The following is a 22,720-nucleotide window of genomic DNA, read 5'->3' on the forward strand; positions in this document are numbered from 1 at the left end:
TCCTAGTCCTGTAAGGATTATTGTAAAGTTTCATTAAAATCCATTGAGTAATTTTAACGTAAATTTTTACTTAATTTTCGCATACTCACAAACTTTCACGTTTATTATATTAGTAAGGAGATCAGATCATAGCTCACCCCAAGTACCTACCATTACTCATTGCGACCTGGGTGACGTTAACTAGTATAGCGACATTAATTTCGCATTCAGTAATTTTAGCGTAAATTTTTATTTAATTTTCCCATACTCACAAATATACGCTTTTATAATATTAACTAGCTGGAATTTGTCCGCGTGGAATTTAACTTTATTTTTCTAAAATAATAGCAGCCTAAGTTACTCTTTATTACATAAACTACCTGCCAATAAAAGTCCCGTCAAAATCGGTCCAACCATTTCAGAGATTAGCCGGAACAAACAGACAGACAGACAAAAATTGTAAAAAAAAATAGTTTGGTGTATGTACCGTATTTATATTCATATGTATGTAGTAAAAACGGTTATTTCAATATTACAAACAGTCACTCCATACAATGCAAAGTGGCACGCACCCAGAACAAAATGATTATAATATTAAATAATGAGAATGGAAGAGCATTCAAAACCTCATGACAGTTCTGGAGGCATTAAAAACAAACGAAAATACTACTTCAAAAATTATAAGTATAGATAGGATGGAAGTTGGTAGTGACAGAGCTGAAACTGAGGATATATTCACTCACACCTGAAAACAATATAATTTAGTATTTATTTTAATTATAATTGTAAATTAATTTAATATTTATTTTTAATTGTAATTTAATTTATTATATGACTATTTTATTATTTTATTGTTAAATTTGATTAGTTATTCAATTCCGACTTGACATATTTGTACTTAATTTTGGTAAATTTGTATTATTATATTATTTTATATTATATTGACATCCATAGAATTGTTATATGGGGCCTGACCAAAATAGATTAACTTAAATAAATCAATTTAAGTCAAACAAAAATGTTAAAATTAACTTAATAAGAACACGTACTTTGTGTCTGTGGTTAATAAAAATAAAAATAAAGAAAAAACAGTCACTCCAATTTTATTTATATGTATAGATAAGGAGATCAGATCATAGATCACCCCAAGTACCATTACTCAATGAGACCTGTGTGACGTTAGCTTGTATAGCGACATTACTTTTGCATTTATAATATAACTAGACTAGCTTCGCACGGCTGTACATATATTATACATATAAACATTCCTCTTGAATCACTCTATCTATTAAAAAAACCGCTTCAAAATCCGTTGCGTAGTTTTAAAGATTTAATCATATATAGGGACAGACAGCGACAGCGACTTTGTTTTATACTATGTAATGATGAAGTAAGTTTAAATTAAATATCATATCAGATAATAATAATCTCAGGACAATTCACACAGCGCCATCTAGACCCAAGTTAAGCTAGCTAAAGCTTGTGTTAAGGGTACTAGACAACTGATACAAATACATAGTTTTTTTTTTCGTAAACACACACAAACTCCCAGACCGATACAAACAATCATACTCATGAATACAAATTGTACAGTACGAGGAATCGAACCAGTGACCCTCGGAAGTACGGCGCTGCTCCAAACCGCTAGACCACCGAGGCCGTCAGTATCAGAATACGCCTGTTTAGATTTTTTTTATTGTTTACTAGCTGTTCCCGCGACTTCGTCCGCGTGGAATTATACCTTATTTTTCTAAAATCAAAGTAGCCTAAGTTACTCCTTATTACATCAGCTATCTGCCAATACACATTCATATGCATGTAGTAAAAACCGGTTATTTCAATATTACAAACAGGCACACCAATTTTATTTATATATATATATAGATGAAATAGAAATAGAAATAGAAATAATCTTTATTCAAATAAACTCATTACAAGCACTTTTGAATAGTCATATTTTGATTCTACCACTCATTCGGAATGCAGATTCATCACAAGAAGAATGAGCAAGAAACTTGTGTGTTGCTCTTTTTAATAGATGTTTTTTTTTTTTATATAAATAATTACAGTGTAACAAGTAAGAGGCATGCGACAATCAACATAGAAATCGCTACGCACTCATTATTAGTGTAATCAGATAATATTGTCAGTGCTATGTATTTGAAATTTTTCTACAAAAGCATTATTATCGTTAACGAATTCTTCAATTTTATAGTAAGCTTTTTTGCAAAGGAAGTGTTTTATTTGACATTTAAATCTTTTTTCTGGCAGATTTATAACAGACTCTGGTATTTTATTGTAAAACCTTACGCAATTGCCATAAAACGAATGACTAACTTTAGCCAAACGACATTTAGGTAAAATCAGTTTGTTATTGTTACGTAAGCTTTGTTTTATTAGTGCAATCACTAACTCTTTTGAAACTGTCTATATTCTTCCTGGCATACATGATATTTTCATAAATATATTGAGAAGCAACGGTGAGGATATTTGATTCCTTAAAGCACTCTCGCAAAGACTGAATATACTTATCATGATTCTATGCTATTGTTATGACTGACTATTTTGGGCACTGGCTGTAAAGTTTCCACTCTGTCTGATGTCTATTATGTAATCCAATTCTGTTCTTTCCCTAGTAATAACGAAGATGGAAAAACCAGTAACAAAAATAACAACATCTCACGAGTTATACGATAGTAGCTTTTACTGATATATTGGTAGTATCTTTAGTAAATAAAAAAAAATAGTTACAATTAAATGATTATTGAAATCTATACATATAAATAAAATTGGAGTGTCTGTTCATGCATATGAATATAAATACGGTACATACACCAAAATAACATTTTTTACAATTTTTGTCTGTCTGTCTGTCGGTCTGTTTGTTCCAGCTAATCTCTGAAACGACTTGACCGATTTTTATGAAATTTTATATGCATATTCAGTAGGTCTCAGAATCGGTTACTATCTATTTTTCATACCCCTAAGTGATAAGGGTTGTCCACCCCTAACATTTTTTTTTAATTTTGGGTAATTTTTTTTAGAATAGAATAGAATAGAAAATCATTTATTCAAATAAACTTAATTTAAGCACTTTTGAATAGTCATAACAATTTTTTTTATTATGTGTCATTAAAAAATAAATACAACCCTAAATTTTCGACCTTCTATCACCAAACCCTATTTTTTTATAGCGTTAATAATTTATATGGCAAAACAACGTTTGCCGGGACAGCTAGTAATGTATACACTTTTTGCATGCTTGTATGCAAGCTGAATTGCAAACCTTCGACGAATATTCATGTTGAAAGACCTACTTGTAACACTGTACTCTGCAACCAAATAAATAAATAAATAATCTTTAGATAGTATAAAATGAAATCACTTCTGCTGTCCATCCGCTTATATCTTTTGAACCACTATAATGGATTTTAATGCAGTTTTTAGTAATAGATAGAGTGGTTTATATGTATTACATGTGCATCCGTGCGAAGCGTTTTTGAATAGATATCAGTTTTTTAATCTACCGCTCATCCGGAAAGTTATCTCATCACAAGAAGAACGAGCGAGAATCTTGCGTGTTGCTCTTTTAAATAATTATTGTAAATTTACATTTCCTTCGAAATGGACGTGCGAATACAAACTACCAACTAGCACTAATTTATTAGGGGGACTAATTTATCAGATATTAAATACACAATAGGATTAAAACGGTCATAGTGATTAGAGCAGACCAGTCCCTACAAGCAGCACTCGTTCACAACCCAGCCATCACTGCGCTCGACCATATTTTAGGGAACCCAATGACCCGGTCCACCACACCGCCACATATCTGGACATTGTCTTCAAAATTTAAGAGTCCCTTTTCTTAGTATAATATTTTTTTTTATAACACAGGGGACAAACGAGCATGCGGCTCACCTGATGGTAAGTGATTACCGCCGCCCATGAGCACCCGCAACACCAGGGGAATTGCAAGTACGTTGTCGGCCTTTTAAAAAGGAATAAGCTTTTTTCTTGAAGGTTTCAATATCGTATCGGTTCGGAAATACCATTGTTGGAAGGTGATTCCACAATGTGGTTGTGCGAGGCAAAAAGTTTCTAGAAAACCGTACTGTGAATTTCTGCTTCCTACTTCATTTATAGGTCATTCATTTACATTCTTCATTTACGCGACGAACTAATTAATAACATTATAGAAGGAAAAATAGATGGAAAGAGAAGGGGAAGACCAAGACACAGCTATATCAAGCAAGTTAAAGAAAAAAGTTTGACTCATGTCGTATCAGCTAAAAAGACTGATAGAAGATGGTAGAAGGTGGCGGGAGCTCCACCAACAAGAGCACAGCTCTTAAATTATGAATGAATGAATGAACTTCATTTAGTAGCAGGATACAGTTGCTGTCCGTAATGCTGTTCATGTATATAGGCGACGGTTACCACTTACCATCAAGTGAACCGTTTTCAGTACCATTTACCATACGCTACACATACAAAATCTCGAAATGATTAACGGGAAATTAATAATGAAAATCATATATATAAATATATTTATTGATGAATACAAAATTCTTCTTTTTTTTTTTCTTTTTTTTACATTTTTTTCTCTCTCTTATATTCTAGTTCTGAAATTAATTTCAACCAAGAAGAACTGGCATGAAAATATGTAAATTTCTATACTTCTAACATATATATTATATATAAATACATTTTTTTTAATCATCTCAATTATAAATATCTTTATTCATGTAGGTGTATTATAGACACTTATAATAAGTCAAATCTACCGTCAGTTCGGAATGCAATTTGAGCTGAGAAGAACTGACAAGAAACTCCGCTCTTTGCCTATATAATTATTTTTTTATTATTTTTTTAGCAAAGCAATCGAATTTGCCAAGGTCACATTATGGTCCATAGGTGGATATGGTAAAAGCAGGGGTATTGCAGATAAGACCGGCCCTTTAAGAAGAGGTAGGTATATTTTTTTTATAGCATAGGAAACGAACGACACGTAATACCAAAGGTCTGCAATACCTTTGGTATTACGGGTGGTATAAGGCCAGCCTTTTTAAAAGAGGTTGAAAATCGAAGATATTAAGAATGCTATCGAAGGGAAGTGAATTAGCGTCGGGAACCTGGACTTGTCTGATTAGGCCTGATATTTCCCGGTCAAGCAATCCACTCATCATTAGCAAAAGTGTTGTTCCTATAATTTTGTGTTTGGGGAAATCTTCTACAGGATGTTGTTATTGTATTCGCCGCAAATTATCATGAGTTTGCACCAGAAGATGTGGCGAATGCAATATCATTGTTGTGCTCAATTATTATTCTGAAATAGAGGATAATGTATCAGAATAAATATTTTAGAAAATTTACATAATACAGTAATACAAACAATCACAAAAAACAATCATTGTAATCCAACGCGGCACATCGAGGCAGCGTACCCAAGATACTGGCAGCGTTGCCTCTTTGAATGACCATACTTAGCCTTTGGGCAAAGTAGCTACCAGCTGTCGGGTCACCTAGTAACATCGATCAGCCGCGCTGATATATATGATAAAAAAAATTTGGTTTCCGGGCTCTTAGTCTCAGCGTCTCCACGGCAAATGGTAAAAACCAATACGACCCTTCCAAATTGGTATATTTTCATCTTATTATAATTATTTATTAGAAATTGAGGATAATTGATTATTGTATTTTATTGTAAGCTGTTTATTTTCTAATAAATTAGAAAATAAACAATAAAATACAAATAAAACAGAAATGTGTTGATTTAATGTAATCGACTCGATGATTTATAATATCTATATCTACATCTAGTAGAGGTTCATTTTTGGAACATAGAAACAAAAATACGCCAAAAACCGAGTCAGAGAGATGTGAAATAGAACCTATTTAGTTTTTTTTTACATTTACTGTTCTTTGTCTGTTTGGAGGCTAATAATCTCGGAACTGGCAGACCGATTTAAATGAAATATTGCATGGAGGTAACTCATATTCCTGGTCAACATCTTAGATACATTAAATCAGGGAAAATTAAAGAGTTCCCATGGGATAGTAGCTTTTTTAGCTTAGTACACAACCTAACCGTAAATTTGACATTGTCATTTGTTAATTTTGGTGCGATATTCCCAGACATAAGATTGGAAGGGGATTGTTAGTAAAGTTGACTTATGTCCCCGTTGCTAGCAATATACCATGTCAGGTTGACCTCCACGCGGTTCCCCCTGGAAACCATCGTGATCAATTCTTGGTGAATTTATCACGATGTGCTAACTGACCTGACCTCATGCTTGTCTTATCATCCTCTACTGGTGCCCCGCACAGTGGGAACTCGCCTAAGAAAGCCATCTCATAAATACTTTTTCTAAAACTCCGTGGATGTGCATGTATAATACCTCAACTTGTAGCCAAAGAGTTACTCTATCATTATAAATATGATTCAAATCTCTGACTATTCATACTTCATAGAATAGAGCCTCTAAAGTCAAGGAATGAAAAAAATACAAAAATAATTTTGTAACTTAAATTTGTTTAGTATAAGTTTATAGTATCAAAACAATATCAAGTCATATAGTGTGATACCATTTTAGAATCCTTGGAATGTGTACTTTACTATAATATAAAAATATATTTAGTTTAGTCGAATATTATTTAACTAAAAATCCATATATCGTTATATGTACTATTTTCTTTTCTCAGACTTTCACTTGGAGATTTGACAGTTGCCGAAGCTTGCCGAAGTTCTAAATTTGGTTTTATTTATTAGGAAATATAATTTAATTTGATGGCATAACATTTTTTTTTGCAGTTTCACTGCGTAAAATATTTAAATCGAGTATAATATCATGGTGAGATTTGTTTTTTCTAAGTACGTATATTAAGATTTTCTTCTTTATTTGAGATTCTCTGTCTGAATACTCAAAAAAATACTTTTTGCTCAATTATTACTTTATATTTTATCTATTGCCTTACTTTTATCAACTATTTCACACAGTATATAGTTCCCATTCCCATACAGACCTATTCTATACCGCATAATGATAAATATTTTTTATCAAGTAATTTTGCACACGTATATGATCATTATCAAGTATAAAATAGTGTATGTATTTGCATATGAAATATTACAGTTCTTCATAAGCATTTGTCATTACTAAACAATTGTTAATTACTCATCTCGCCCCAATGAGTGAATTCTCGTGTACCAGAGGCGACTTAAGTCTCTTATTGATTTAAAGTTATACAAATTATGTTGATTCTATCCAAACTATATACGAAATAATTTTACCGAATCTTCAGATAGCCAATATAGCAAAAATTATCGCAAGTATTTAGAAGTCCTTCATAACTCAGTTTCGTCAACGCTATACGAAATGTGGTCGAAAGAAAGAACAGTTTTTAAATAAAATAGCAATTGATAGGATGGTATTTTCACTGTAAATCTAGAAAAAACTACATGCGAACCTACACCTCCTACTTCGACAGAGAAAAGAGGAAGACCTTCTAAAACGTACGAAGACAGTTCGGACAAAGAAACGGAAAAACAAGGGATTGCTTGATACCTGTGGACTTCATACTGAACTCATAATATGTACAGGGTTTAAGGGTTTCATCGTTGATATTTTACGAGCATTGCCGGCAGAAAACTAGAATGAAATGAGCAATCTTAATGAGTAATCTTATTAATGAACCGGCACATATAGCAGCATATTCAAAACATTAAGCTCTTAGCATGTTCATAAAATTGGATCTGAACAAGGCACAGTATAAAAATATGAGGAGTTGTTTGATAGCAACACTAATGACGGCAATACAGCCAGAAGATTTTTCCAAAATTATCATTGTACATTAAATATCACTGGTATATATGAGGAATTAATAAAACTGTTATGTTATGAAATGAAATGTGAACGTGTGACACGTCACTTTTCTGTCTTGCCTCTCGGGCAAGTTTCAGAAGATGCTCAAGAGTTACGGAACAAAGACTATAAACAGTTCAAGCTTCATCATGCAAGACAATGTTCGAGGGTAGCCTCTAACAAAGATGTTCTACACGCATTTTTATATACCTCTGACCCATACATAACAAGTTTAAGAAAACCTTCAAATTAAAAATATTTAGCACTTTTTGATGAAGCAAAGGAGCTCTTGAGTGACTTGTAAGCCATCTTTATAAGAATTTTTGTTTTTTACGTAGATACTTTTACTTATTTCTGTATAAACTTCTTAGGACATAAATGTAAGTCTACAAATTCTATATTTCTTGTATTCCTACATTATTTATAACAATTAGAAATATTTTTTTACTCACAAAGCATACATTATTTAAAAGTATATATATTTAAGATTATCAGGAAAAAAAATCATGTACATATCTTTATTAATACAGAAGTTATAGATTTATGAGATGAAAATGAGTCAAAGTTCCCACTGTGCCCCGCCAGCGTAAACTGTTAGCGCAGGCGGGTGCAACGTTCCATTATCATCCATAAAAAAAACAGACCACCGAGACATTACATAAAATTGTCCTTTTATATAGTCATTTTAGATTTGATCTTACGATCTTTAAGGTGTAAGATCAGGGTAGCAAACCACCAAGCAAAGACGGTATTTTTAAAGTTGACATTCATAAAAAAGAAACGTTAGATATTTATCACATATAAAGTTCAGGTACCTTGACTCCATATTTAGAGTAATATGTGACCTCAGCAACCGAAGCTTTTCCATTTTTGTCGAAGACTTTACAAGTGCCGAACGGTGGACAGTACAGATGGAGTGACACGGCTCCTTTATTTTCAGTGTTCTGCATTTTGTGTACACCCTGGTCATCTGGAATCAGAGAAGCAAATTTCATATATTACTAGCTGTTCCCGCGACTTCGTCCGCGTGGAATTTAAGTTTATTTTTCTAAAATAAAAGTCTCCTAAGTTACTCCTTATTACATCAGCTACCTGCCAAAAAAAGTCCCGTCACAATAGATACAGCCATTTCAGAGATTAGCCGAAACCTAGACTGACAGACAGATAGACAGACAAAAATTGTAAAAAAAAATATTTTGGTGTGTGTGTGTATCGTATTTATATTCATAATAATATGCATGTAGTAAAAAACGGTTATTTCAAACTTACAAACAGACACCCCAATTTTATTTAATACAAATATTATATGAATATCACCTTCCTTAAGATATTATCTTCATTCCTACCTTCTTTCCTTAATTGTCCAGGGATATAATCATTAAATAAATAAACCTAGACAATTAACATAGCGCCATCTAGTGCTACGGTAAGCAGAGCTTGTTATGGGTACTATACAAATGATATAAATACTTAGTTATTTTTTTTTGTATCTATACATAATATACATACAAAACACCCGTCTGGGTGTCTTGATACAAACAACCATATTCAAGAATACAAATGTTTGCATCGTGCGTGGAATCGAACTGCAACCGTCAGAAGTAAAGTGGTTTGCTTAACCGTTAGACCACCGAGGCCGTCTCAAAGATAAAAGAAGTCGTAGTGTTTTTTGTCCAGGCATATTAGTGTTACGTATTCCACGGCAATTAACAATAACAATAATAATAATTAATAAATCTCAGGACAATTCACACAGCGCCATCTAGACCCAAGTTACGCTAGATAAAGCTTGTGTTATGGGTACTAGATAACTGATACATATACATAGATATTTTTTGTTTTTTTTTTTTAAATACATACATATTATACATAGAAAACACCCAGGCCGATACAAACAATCATACTCATGAATACAAATGTTTGTGCCGTGCGAGGAATCGAACCCGCGACCATCGGTCGTAAAGCGGTGCACTAGACTGTCGTCATAAATGCTTTTAATCAACAATACTTCTATCGACCCCATCTGGGATACTTAGAGATGTGTTAACTCGAGTTGAATTTTGCCAACGTGAGTTGGAAGAATTCAATTGGTAAATTAATGAATCAAGTGAAAGATCGAGAGCATAACTTTGTCATCGAACTGACAATGACATGAAATTTTGCGATCATGATCAATTTTCACTCGTCACAAATATTTCAATATTGATTTGAGGTTGTTATCATTTTTTTTCGCATATTCGTCCGATTATGTTATCAATAAAATGATTATCCATTCCATAAGTCCTTCCGCGACTTTGGAAGAAGGTGCCATTTCTAATCGCCCCCTAAAATTCGACCAACTCGAGTCAAGCCCCCTTAACTCGAGTCAACTCGAGTTACCTAAATATTAACTCGAGTTAACTCGAGTCATGTTTATTACGAGTTAGCACGTCTCTACGTGTACTTACCATTAATGTAATGGACGTCGTTAACTTTCAATACTTTAGTACTTTTTACAATCATATTGCCTTCCATAGCGCCCACTTCTCCATTTTGTTCCTTTTTCGCGCCATCTCCAACGATGCGGTCGCAAATGTTGGGCTTAACTTTATTTTCGGCGGAAATTTTGCAGCATGCATTTATTTCATTATCTTTTCCATTTCCACATTGGTTAATATTTGAAGAATTGTTGTCTTCTGATTTTGGCTGTTCGTATCTATGATAAAATATAAACATTACGATAGAAATTAAATCAAAATAAATCTTATATACAAAATTCTCGTGTCACAGTTTTCGTTCCCATACTCCTCCGAAACGGCTTGACTGATTCTCATGAAATTTTGTGAGCGTATTGAGTAGGTCTGAGAATCGGCCAACATCTATTTTTCATCCTCCTAAATGTTAGGGGTAATCCACCCCTAAATTTATTTTTTATTTTTTAGACAATTTTTAGTTTCTATGTTTTTATGATACAACAAACAAAAATACATACAATCCTAAATTTTCACCCTTCTATCATCAACCCCTATTTTTTTATAGCGTTATTAATTTATATGGCAAAAACTTTTGCCGGGACAGCTAGTATTATATATATTAGAGACTATAATGATATGTCAAATTATAATAAACTTTTTAACAAGTGTTAAAAAGTTTATTATAATTTGACAAGTAATAAGTAACTGCTCCCATTGCTCTGTATCCTGCTTTTCTGAAAGCACGACACGAGCAAAAGGTGCACTAATATTTATAAAATTCAAAATCCTACACAGAAATTGACCATTTATACAAATAATGTATATTGTATGGTGATCCGTATTTATAATAAATTACCAGACAATTTTAAAAGTCTCAATACCACATTCTTTAAAAAACGCGTATGTTCATGGATACTTGAAATAGAAATAGAAATAGAAATAATCTTTATTCAAATAAACTCATTACAAGCACTTTTGAATAGTCATATTTTGATTCTACCACTCATTTGGAATGCAGATTCATCACGAGAAGAATGAGCAAGAAACTTGTGTGTTGCTCTTTTTAATAGATGTTTTTTTTTATACAAATAATTACAGTATAACAAGTAAGAGGCATGCGATAATCAACATAGAAGTCGCTACGCACTCATTATTAATGTAATCAGATAATATTGTCAGTGCTATAGATTTAAAGTTTTTCTATAAAAACATTATTATCGTTAACGAATTCTTCAATTTTATAGTAAGCTTTTTTGCAAAGGAACTGTTTTATTTGACATTTAAATGTTTTTTTCTGGCAGATTTATAACACTCTGGTATTTTATTGTAAAACCTTACGCAATTGCCATAAAACGAATTACTAACTTCAGCCAAACGACATTTAGGCCAAATGACAAATAACGGCTAGTAATATAATTGTGATATATTTCGAAATAGCATCAATCAATTGTATTATTTAGAATTAAAATAAAATAGAATAGAATAGAAAATCATTATTCAAATAAACTTACATTGAAGCACTTTTGAATAGTCATCACATTCTTTTAATCTACCGCTCATTCGGAAAGCTGTCTCATCACAAGAAGAACGAGCAAGAAACTTGCGTGTTGCTGTTTTAAATAATTTTATTCTTACTTTACAATTTAAGTTTAAGTGTGTGAATGCAAAGTACCGATTATATATTTGACCGATATTGACAATAGTGAAATATAACAACACTGATTTTGAACTAATTAACAAAAAGCTAAAAAAAAAGATACAAATCAAATTAAATAAAAAACATTTATTCATATAGGACAGTTTAGCCGTTTATGAATGTATTTTTTATAATATTATAAGTACAGATAACAAGCTCTCGCGTTCTGTCTTTTTGGCAATATCTTCAAAATCACTCTTCAATTAAATTATTTTTATTACTAAAATTAGAGTGTCTGTTTGTAATATTGAAATAACCGTTTTTACTACATGCATATGTGTATATACGGCACATACACCAAATTTACAATTTTTGTCTCTCTGTTTGTTCCGGTTAATCTCTGAAATGGCTGGACCGATTTTGACAGGACTTTTATTGGCAGGTAGCTGATGTAATAGGGAGTAACTTAGTCTACTTTTATTTTAGAAAAATAAAGTTAAATTCCACGCGGATGAAATAGCGAGTACAGCTAATAAATAATTATAATAATGAATACCCACCTGACTTCCTTGAGGCTACCATCGAGAATCTTCATGAAGCAGTGCGAGTCGGAATGATCGTGAGGAGGTGACTCGCGATTTGGATTCCAACATAACAGGATCAGATTGTATTTTCCGTTCCCTTCGTCAACTAGGTTCCTAGTGTAGCTGCAAGGTAAATGGAACAAAGTTTTTTTTTAATTGTTGATGATGGAATGGTGCACCCGTCTGCGCTAACGGTTTACGCTGGCGGGGCACCAGTGGAAGAAGTTTCTGGTGTAGCTACAAGCATCTGTTATGGATATGAAATTTCGGATATAGGAACTATTATTATACCGGATACGGATACGGATGCAGATATGACATTATTTCGGAGTATCCGTCAGTTTCGGTTTTCGGTTAAGTATATTAATCTTTTAAGGAATTTCAAAAGTGAAATACAAATTGCTAATAAAATTGTTACAATTAGGCTCCGCCCCTATCCGATATTATCCGAAACTCTTATTTCGGATTCGGTTACGGTTACGGATATTTTTTTATATCGGATAGTTTCGGTTACGGATACGGAGCTCCTTAACATACCTGCTGCAAGGTAAATGAAACAAAGTTTTTTTTTAATCGGTTACTAACGGTTTACGCTGGCGGAGCACCAGTGGAAGAAGATAAAATAATAAATAGAATACATATAATAAGAGTAGTATTTATATTAAGATAATGAATCAGAAAAACATAAATAGAATAGAATAGAATATTCTGAAGTCATCACACATTTGTTAATCTACCGCTCATTCGGAAATTAGTCGCCCTTTGAGTCTCTCTTTTTGAAAATATTTCTTTTAGCAATAAAGCCGTCTTATTGTAAATTATACATGTGTCCTTTGATATATCATTTGTGCATCTTCTTTACTGTATGTTGCAAATAAAGTATATTTTATATATCTATATTTTATCTTCTCTTTTAAATAAATAATTACACAATAACAAGTAAGAGGCATGTAATAATCAATATAAAAACTACACACTTATCTTAGTGCGATCAGACATTATTTTATTTTTTGACAATTCACACAGCGCCATCTAGACCCAAGTTAAGCTAGCTAATGCTTGTGTTATGGGTACTAGATAACTGATACAAATACATAGATTTTTTTTTGTAAATACATACATGATATATATAGAAAACACCCAGACCGATACAAACAATAATACTCATGAATACAAATGTTTGTGCCGTGCGAGGAATCGAACCCGCGACCATCGGTCGTAAAGCGGTGTAGTAGACCGCTGGACCACCGAGGTCGTCATTATTGTCAGCGCTAATTTTAAGTTTCTTCTACAAAAACATTATTGTCGTTTGTAAACTGTTCAATTTTATAATAAGCATTTTTACAGATAAAGTGTTTTATACAACATTTAAATCTTTTTTCAGGCAGATTTAGAATAGACTCGGTAGTTTTTTGTAAAACCTTATAATTACCATAAAATTAATAACGCAATTCTTAGTTACAAATAACTCTAGTTACTAACAGTGGGAAGAACCTCAATGTCTCCACAGATGTTACACGGAAAAACCAATGCAGGAGCACACAAAGTGTATTTTGCATACGTTGCACAGATCAACAATAACGTGTAGAGGGGACATATGTTCGGTAAAGACCTATGGGACTCTCCGCTCATTAGGAGCTGGATATTTCTTCAAATGAAGAAAGAAACGTGTACCAGAGAAGCAGACACTTTTTTTAACACCTAGCTGACCTGCGCAACTGCGTCTGCGTTTCATGTATAATATAATATATTGCAAAAAGTTTTTCATTGTAGGTCCGCTCCTATTAGTCGTAGCGTAATGTTATATAGCTCAAAGCCTTCCTCGCCAAATGGACTATCCAATACAAAAAAAAATCAATCCGAACCAGTACAAACAAACAAACTCTTCAGCTTCGCGAAAATACGTATTTTGGCTTCCAATAGTTTATCTTATGTATATGTTTTTTTATTTCATATTTTTATTATTATTATATATTTATATACGGTCATCATATTTTATATACATAAGTATTGATAAATTGTTATTTATATGATTATATTGTATGTATTATCTTTAAGGAAATAGGGTTTGGTAGATAGGTATAATTAGGGAGGCTGACATAATAAAAAAATTAAGTTCTCAGACCTACCGAATATACAGATAAAATATCATCAAAATCGGTCAAGTCGTTTTTAGATACCGCTCATTCGGAATACAGGCTCATCACAAGAAGAATGAGCTAGACACTTGTGTGTGGCTCTTTTGAAATACTGACTGGAATTAATAATCTTACTTTAAGTGCCGTTTGTCGAAAGTTAGTAATTCATTCGTTGACCTCATTGCTAGCAAAGTACAATGTCAGGTTGACCGCCACGCGGTGCCCCACGGAAACTATCGTGATAAATTCTAAGTGAATTTGTTAAGAAGGGCTAACTGGTCTGACTTCTGTTAGGGTTCACATCGATATTGTCGAAAAATCTGATATTTTATATTAAAAGAATGTAGTTTCATTATTACTCGGTATCGTTAAACTAGTTGCATATAACCCCCACTCATATCTTCTCTGTATAAAAGGGAGGGTTTTTGTAGGCCGCGGCATTTGGTCTTTGAGCACAGGATGTGCTGGTTGTATTTTAACTGCTAAAATGAATTGTGTTAGAGACATAGTTAAATTAATGTTTTATAGTTGTTATTTTATTATAATACATACTTTTACTAGTACATAGAGTTCGTATATCTAACACTTCATGCTCATCTTATCATCCTCCACTGGTGACCCGCCAGCGTAACCGTAAGCGCAGGCGGGTGCACCATTCTGTTATCTAAATATATATAACTCAAAGGTGATTGACTGACATAGAGATCTAACAACGCACAGCCCAAAACACTAGACGGATCGGGCTGAAATTTGGCATGCCAGTAGATGTTACCTTTCCATTTTCATCCATAAAAAAATTTGTAAAATATGCACTCACAGTCCTTTGCTGTTGAAAAATGCATATCGTTCCCAATCGGTTTTGTTGGATTCGTATTGCAACATCAGGGCTTCAACTTCCGACGCATATACGCCATCGTGTTCAAACAGTTTTTGGAGTTCTTCGATCAAAGTGTTCAGATTCTCGATTTTCCTGAAACGAAAATTAATAATTGTAGACATGTTTTGTTTGTTGATAGGTTTTTATAAAAACTTTTGAATTTTATAATCATACTGTCTGGTATTTTATAACAATAATTTTAATAATAATAATAATCTCAGGACAATTCACACAGCGCCATCTAGTCCTAAGTTAAGCTAGCTAAAGCTTGTATTACGGGTAGTAGATAACTGTAATATACATTATTTTTTTGGAATAGAATAGAAAATCATTTATTCAAATAAACTTAATTTAAGCACTTTTGAATAGTCAACATTTTTTTAAATCTACCGCTTATTCGGAAAGCTGTCTCATCACAAGAAGAATAAGCAAGAAACTTGTGTGTTGCTCTTTTAAACAATCCTTGTAAGTTCACATTTTACAAGTCGAAACGTGTGAATACAAACTACCAGCCAGTTTAATTTATTTAGGCTCAAATATAAAAACACAATAAGATTAAATCAGTCATAGTGATAAGAGCAGACCAGTCCCTACAAGCAGCATTCGTTCACGGGTATGACGGATGAGCCAGCCATCACTGCGTTCGACCATATTTTAGGGAGCCTAATGACCCGGCCCACCAGGGGGGAAGGGGATTGTTAGTAATGTGGATTGATAACCCCATTGCTAGCAATGTACCATGTCAGGTCGACCTCCACGCGGTTCCCCCTGGAAACCATCATGTTAAATTCCTGGTGAATTTGCACGATGGGCTAACTGACCTCACCTCATGTTCATCTTATCATCCTCCACTGGTGCCCCGCCAGCGTAAAACGTTAGCGCAGGCGGGTGCACCATTCCATTATCAACCCTCAAAAAAAAAAAAACCCGGCCCACCACGCCGCCACATGTCTGGACATTTTAGTGAGCATGACTACTCATTCCACTCGACCACGTCACAGCTACAAAAATTACTATATGGTAGTTACAGTATTCGCACTTTACATGAGGATGCATGCGGCAATCAATACAAAAGCCGCTACGCTATCATATATCAAGAAAGCAGTATGAAAAATAAATTATAACGTTGTCCGCAAATAAACTTATACTTGCTATATATTGCTATCATCTATAAATTCATCTATCCTATAATAGGCTTCTTTACATAACATTTGTTTAATATAAAGTTTGAATTGCCTCTCTGTCAGATTTAGAGTAGATTCTGGCAGTTTATTATAGAATCTTACGCAATTACCATAAAATGAATTACTAACTTTTTCGTAAATATATATGTCTAGCTGATCTTGGTTTTCCATTAATAAATAAATACATATGTTTTTGACATATTCTCTTCGTTACATCCTTACTTCCTGACTAATATTATAAATGCGAAAGTAACTCTGTCTGTCTGTCTCGCTTTCAGGCCAAAACTACTGCACCGATTAGAATAAAATTTGGTATACAGATAGTCTAGACCCTGAGAAAGGATATAGGCTACGTTTTAATGCGAAGAAAGTGTTTTAAGGGGTTGAAAGAGGAGATGAAACGCTCTATGGAAGTATCATCATTTTTAAAGCTAGAAGCCTTACCTACTCTTAGCCAATACCTTACCTTACCATACCTTCTTTTAAATAAAAAAAAGAAGAAATAATAATAATAAATGATACCGATTATTTTCGAGATTTTAAATGGAAATTTAAAAACGTAAAGTGATGTAAAATAATTATTCCAGGATAATTCACACAGCGCCATCTACTCCCAAGCTAAGCAGAACTTGTGTTATGGGTACTAGACAACTGATATAAATACTTAGAAACTTATTTTGTAATTATTATTATTAATTATTTAATATATTAATTATTATGGAATTTAACTTTGTTTTCTAAAATAAAAGTATCCTAAGTTACTCCTTATTACATCAGCGACCTGTCAAAAAAAGTCCGGTCAAAATCGGTCCAGGCATTTAAGAGATTAGCCGGAACAAACAGACAGACAAATATTGTAAAAAGTGTTATTTTGGTGTATGTACCGTATTTATATTCATATGCATGTAGTAAAAAACGGTTACTTCAATATTACAAACAGACACTCCAATTTTATTTATATGTATAGATATAGCTGACTCGCGCAACTTCGTCTGCAACATTTATTATTATACTACGCCCAAGTTGCATAGTATCCTTTTAAATCATAGCCCCAATGTTATTCTGACGTATAAACTATATTACTTTAAAGTTTCATCAAAATCCGTTCAGTAGTATTTGCGTGAAAGAGTAACAAACATACATACATACTCACAAACTTTCACGTTTATAATATTATTAAGATTAAGAATAGAATAGAATAGAAAATCATTTATTCAAATAAACTTAATTTAAGCACTTTTGAATAGTCATAACAATTTGTTTTTTATCTACCACTCGTTCGGAAAGCTGTCTCATCACAAGAAGAACGAGCAAGAAACTTGTGTGTTGCTCTTTTAAATAATTCATGTAAGTTTACATTTACAAGTCGAAACGTGTGAATACAAAGATAATATAAGATTTTTTATATATATACTAGATCCAGCCACGCGTTGCTGTAGCTAAGGTTCTTGAATAAAATAATATTGCGACTATAAATTGAGATGTAAGCTATCCTATCTTTCAAGTTGGATCAAATTGCACACAATGTGCAAATCAAATTTGCAATCGGTTCAGTAGTTTAGGAGTCCATCGCGGACAAACAACAGGAGACGTAATTGTTATATATAAAGATTTTTTTATATATGTATGTAAATTTGAGCGCGTTTCACCGCAATATGTAATGATAAAAACATATAAACAATTTTTTATATGTAATATAAACGATATTACATATAAAAAATTTTAAATTAAAATTTCAATATATAATAATTTAATATTTAAAAACTTTTAACATATAATCAATTTCCTACAGACAACCTAGAAGAGACAAGAACGACTCACTCCTTCAGAACAGGCCGTGGAACCATGCAGGAAACGTCGGTGTTTTTTGAAAGATTCAGTTTGCAGTTCAGGTATTTTGTCTGGGCGTCCATTTTCTGTAAAAAATGTATATTATTATATTGACGACCTCGGTGGTCTAGCGGTCTAGCACACCCCTTTACGACCGATGGTCGCGGGTTCGATTCCTCGCACGGCACAATTTGTATTCATGAGTATGATTGTTTGTATCGGTCTGGGTGTTTTCTATGTATAATATGTATGTATTTGCAAAAAATATATCTATGTATTTGTATCAGTAATCTAGTAGCCGTAACACAAGTTTTAGCTAGCATAAATTCGGTCTAGATGGCACTGTGTGAATTGTCCTGAGATTATTATTTTTAACTTTCTTCCACTATTCCCTAGTCCCTATGCATAGAAGAGTTTGTGTTATGAGTACTAGACCACTGGTTGGTAAAAAGAATTAATTAAATAACCAAAATAATTACATTTTAATAATTAAAAAAATTATTTATCTGTATCTTAATATCATACTGAGTAAAATAGAGAAACATTCTTGTACTTTTAAAATATCTTATATATAAAATTCTCGTGTCGTACTATCATTAATTAATTGCAAGAGTTACATTGATGTATCGAGGTAACTGTGACCCATAAACATCTTCCGATATTTCGATTATACTTTTTTTTTCAGGACTATTTACATAGCGCCATCTGATCGATCGGAGAGCAGAAGTGTGTTCACAATTTGTAACTTGTATATACAAGTTATTTAAAGTCAGTATGTACATCGCATGCTGCCTTATTTGGAGATATAAAGAAGAAACAAATCTATATGACAACTAGCTGTCCCGGCAAACGTTGTTTTGCCATATAAATTAATAACGCTATAAAAAAAATAGGGCTTGGTGATAGAAGAATAAAAATTTTGGGTTGTATGTATTTTTAATGACACAATAAAGAAATAATGTTAGAGGTGGACAACCCTTATCACTGAGGGGTATGAAAAATTGATAATAGCCGATTCTCAGACCTACTAAATATGCATATAAAATTTCATTAAAATCGGTCAAGCCGTTTCAGAGGAGTATGGTAACATTGTGACACGAGAATTTTATAGATAAGATGATCAATAGTAAGTTTCCGATTATTTTTATTTATTGTGAAGTTATTTTTTTTCGTTTGTTCTTTATATTGCATTTTTTACATTGCACTGAATAAAATATTTTTCTTTCTTTCTTTCTTTATGAATATAAATATTACATACGGTACATACAACATAACAGAAACTCCAATTTTATTTAAATGTATATATAATCGGTTGTCTAATTTTCTTTTTATTAATAACATCTATCATGTACCATGTGAGAAGCGTGTAAAAAAAATTATATTGTATTTAAATATACAATTATGAAAACCTAAGTAAAGAAAACATAAGTGTTTTCACAATTTATAACTTGTGTACATTTGTTATTTCAGCAGAATATGATATTACATCGTATACAATGGTAATATATTTTGATGTATAAAGAAACAAAACTAAATATATATAATTATTATATTTAATTCATTGCAATGTTATTTAATTTAATTATAGAAATAAACTTGCTGTTACCGCGACTTCTATTCCGCGTGGAATTTAACTTTATTATTCCGAAATAAACTGTTTTTCTTCGGTCGGTTCTAATTTTCTTTTTATTAATAATATCTATCATGTACCATGTGAGAAGAAAAAAAATCATATTGTATTTAAATATACAATTGAAAAAACCCACAAGTATCTTCACAATTTATAACTTGTACATACAAGTTACTTCAGCAGAATATATAAAATTACATCATGGCTACCTTATTTTGATGTATAAAGAAACAAAACTAAATAAATATAATTATTATATTTAATTAATTAAATACAAAATAAACTTACCGATATAAAAGTTTCACAATAACTCAAAGGTTTTATTTAATCAAAATTAAAAATTGAAACGTTTGAACTGCACGGGTTGCAAAAACTTTATAAACTGGATGTGTTGTTTCCAAGATGAAATTAAGGAATGAAGCTATAGATTTCATCGTGCAGGCTATATACTATCGGTTGTTAGCGGTTATTTTGGTCCGTGTAGACTGTAGAGTGAGACCATCCCCGTCTGAGAGCCATGAATTTGTTTAACTACAGAAAAAATATACGATCACGCCAGTCCTTTCATGCGTGAGTCATTTGAGTCTTCATATATTGTTACCATTGAGGATAGCGTGATGTTCACGCTGGGGGATTTTGCTAAATTAGCAATTATACAGGCCGATTTAGCAATTTATCCGTTGTATAATTTTTTTTTAATCAGTCAAGTATATTCTATTTTTTTTTCTATAAAGAAAGTCAGATCTTTATATATAAAAATTACTGAAACTACTGAACCGAATACACTTTGATCCAACTTGAAAGATAGGATAGCTTACATCTCAATTTGTAGTCGCAATATTATTTTACTCAAGAACGTTAGCCACAGTTACGCGTGGCCGGGTCTGATTGTTATATCAGTTTAGTGGTAAAACCGTATAACCTAGGTTATAGATATCTAGGTTTGCCTTGGAAACTCCGGTAATAATTAACCTTCCAACCTCACAAAGTGCAATAATTTCTCCGGTTTTTTTTTTAAAAAGACAGATTTACTACTTATCGGTTCTATATTATTTTGCTTTAATTCCGCTACAATTAGTATGTATGAGAGCACAAACATTCAGTGTGAAAACCTGACCACGACGTTCTCTATGAAAGAAAGAAAAAATATTTATTCAGTGCTATTCAAAAATGTTACAATATAAAAAACAAGCAAACGAAAAAAAAAAGATTAAATAAAATGTATATATATAATTAAACTTAATTTACCATGTTGATAATTAAAAATGAACAAAAAACATTGATGATCAAGTTCCGACCATTATCGAGTAAAATCCATTAAAAAAACATGGGTTTTTTTTAATGGATTTTACTCGATAATTAACAGGGTACGTAATCCTGGAGGATTACGTACCCCGCCAGTGTAAACCGTTAGCGCAGGCGGGTGCTAACGGTTTACGCTGGCGGGGCACTAATGATAAGATGAGCATAAGGCCAGGTCCTATAGCCCATCGTGATAATTTCACCAGAAATTTAACAAGCTTTCTGACTGACCTGACTTGGTAAATTGCTAGCAAGGGGATTATTAATTCACATTACTAATACTCTTCCCCCCAATGGTCTGTATTTGATCACCATTAAAAAAAGACATAAATGTAAATGTAAAATGTAAGTTAGACTCCATTTCCACAATCAGTTTCCCATCTGGGCCGTTGTGCGTGTAGAAAGTCTAAGGTGTCTTCACAGGCTTCACGAAGCGACCTCATCGTTCCGAGGGTTTCTGTTCGTTGTGTGGACACTGCAAGCTCTCCAGGATTACGTGCCCCGCCAGCGTAAACCGTTAGCGCAGGCGGGTGCTAACTGTTTACGCTGGCGGGGCACCAGTGATAAGATGAGCATAAGGTAGACTCCATTCCCACAATCAGCTTCTCATCTGGGCCGTTGTACCTGTAGAGAAGACTACTAGAGTAGCCAGCCAAGCTCCTCCCAAGAACGCAGAAGTCCTGGTGTCTTCACAGGCTTCACGAAGCGACCTCATCGTTCCGAAGGTTTGTGTTCGTTGTGTGGACACTGCAAGCTCTCCAGGATTAGATATTATATATTATTATTATTAGTGAGCGGTTTCTTTGGCTTCCAAGTAGCCCCGACAAAGGAGACAGACTGTAGCACTTATTGTGTACAAATGAATATAATCCATAAGAACAAAAAACAGAAGCTCTGCTTAACTTGGGACTAGGTGGTGCTGTGTGAATTGTCCAGAGTTGAGTAGTAATACAAAAAATCAAATTAATAACAAATAATAAATAAAGAAATAAACCCCAATCAATTAACACAGCGCCATCTAGTCCCACGGTTAGCAGAGCTTGTGTTATGGGTATTAGACAACTGATATAAATACTTAGATATATTTTTTATTTGTAAATACATACATAATATATATAGACCGATACAAGCAATACTCATGAATACAAATATTTCGTCCGTACGAGGAATCGAACTGCGACCATCGGAAGGTAAGCGGTGTGCTAAACCGCTAACCACCGAGGCCAATATACAATTAGCAAG

At 32.9% G+C, this 22,720-nt stretch overlaps 1 protein-coding gene and 1 long non-coding RNA gene across 2 annotated transcripts; one reads left to right on the forward strand and one right to left on the reverse strand.

The window, feature by feature from the left end:
- Positions 1–4,547: 4,547 nt before the first annotated feature.
- LOC131852307 (cysteine dioxygenase-like) lies at positions 4,548–20,610 on the reverse strand. The gene is made up of 7 exons (XM_059202982.1): positions 20,465–20,610; positions 18,538–18,632; positions 15,473–15,625; positions 12,494–12,640; positions 10,292–10,539; positions 8,660–8,814; positions 4,548–5,308 (listed from the first exon to the last, which is right to left on the reverse strand). The coding sequence occupies exons 2-7, from the start codon at positions 18,627–18,629 to the stop codon at positions 5,297–5,299; spliced, it is 807 nt and encodes a 268-aa protein (XP_059058965.1). The 5' UTR covers positions 18,630–18,632; positions 20,465–20,610; the 3' UTR covers positions 4,548–5,296.
- On the forward strand, positions 6,310–8,144 carry LOC131852308 (uncharacterized). The gene is made up of 2 exons (XR_009357920.1): positions 6,310–6,833; positions 7,285–8,144. It is a non-coding gene; the product is annotated as an uncharacterized LOC131852308 (long non-coding RNA).
- Positions 20,611–22,720: the final 2,110 nt, after the last annotated feature.

This window comes from Achroia grisella, unplaced genomic scaffold (genome assembly GCF_030625045.1).
Source record: "Achroia grisella isolate CSIRO2021 unplaced genomic scaffold, CSIRO_AGI_Agris_v1 utg841, whole genome shotgun sequence".
Classification (NCBI taxonomy): Eukaryota; Metazoa; Arthropoda; class Insecta; order Lepidoptera; family Pyralidae; genus Achroia; species Achroia grisella.

Bases quoted from the DNA above. Each gene is read 5' to 3' on its own strand.
- LOC131852307 (XM_059202982.1), bottom strand. From the start codon at position 18,629: ATGGACGCCCAGACAAAATACCTGAACTGCAAACTGAATCTTTCAAAA. The intron at 15,626-18,537 runs GTGAGTCGTTCT...TTTTCGTTTCAG, and splicing joins CCACGGCCTGTTCTGAAGGA to GAAAATCGAGAATCTGAACA. The intron at 12,641-15,472 runs GTGAGTGCATAT...TTTACCTTGCAG, and splicing joins TTTTTCAACAGCAAAGGACT to CTACACTAGGAACCTAGTTG.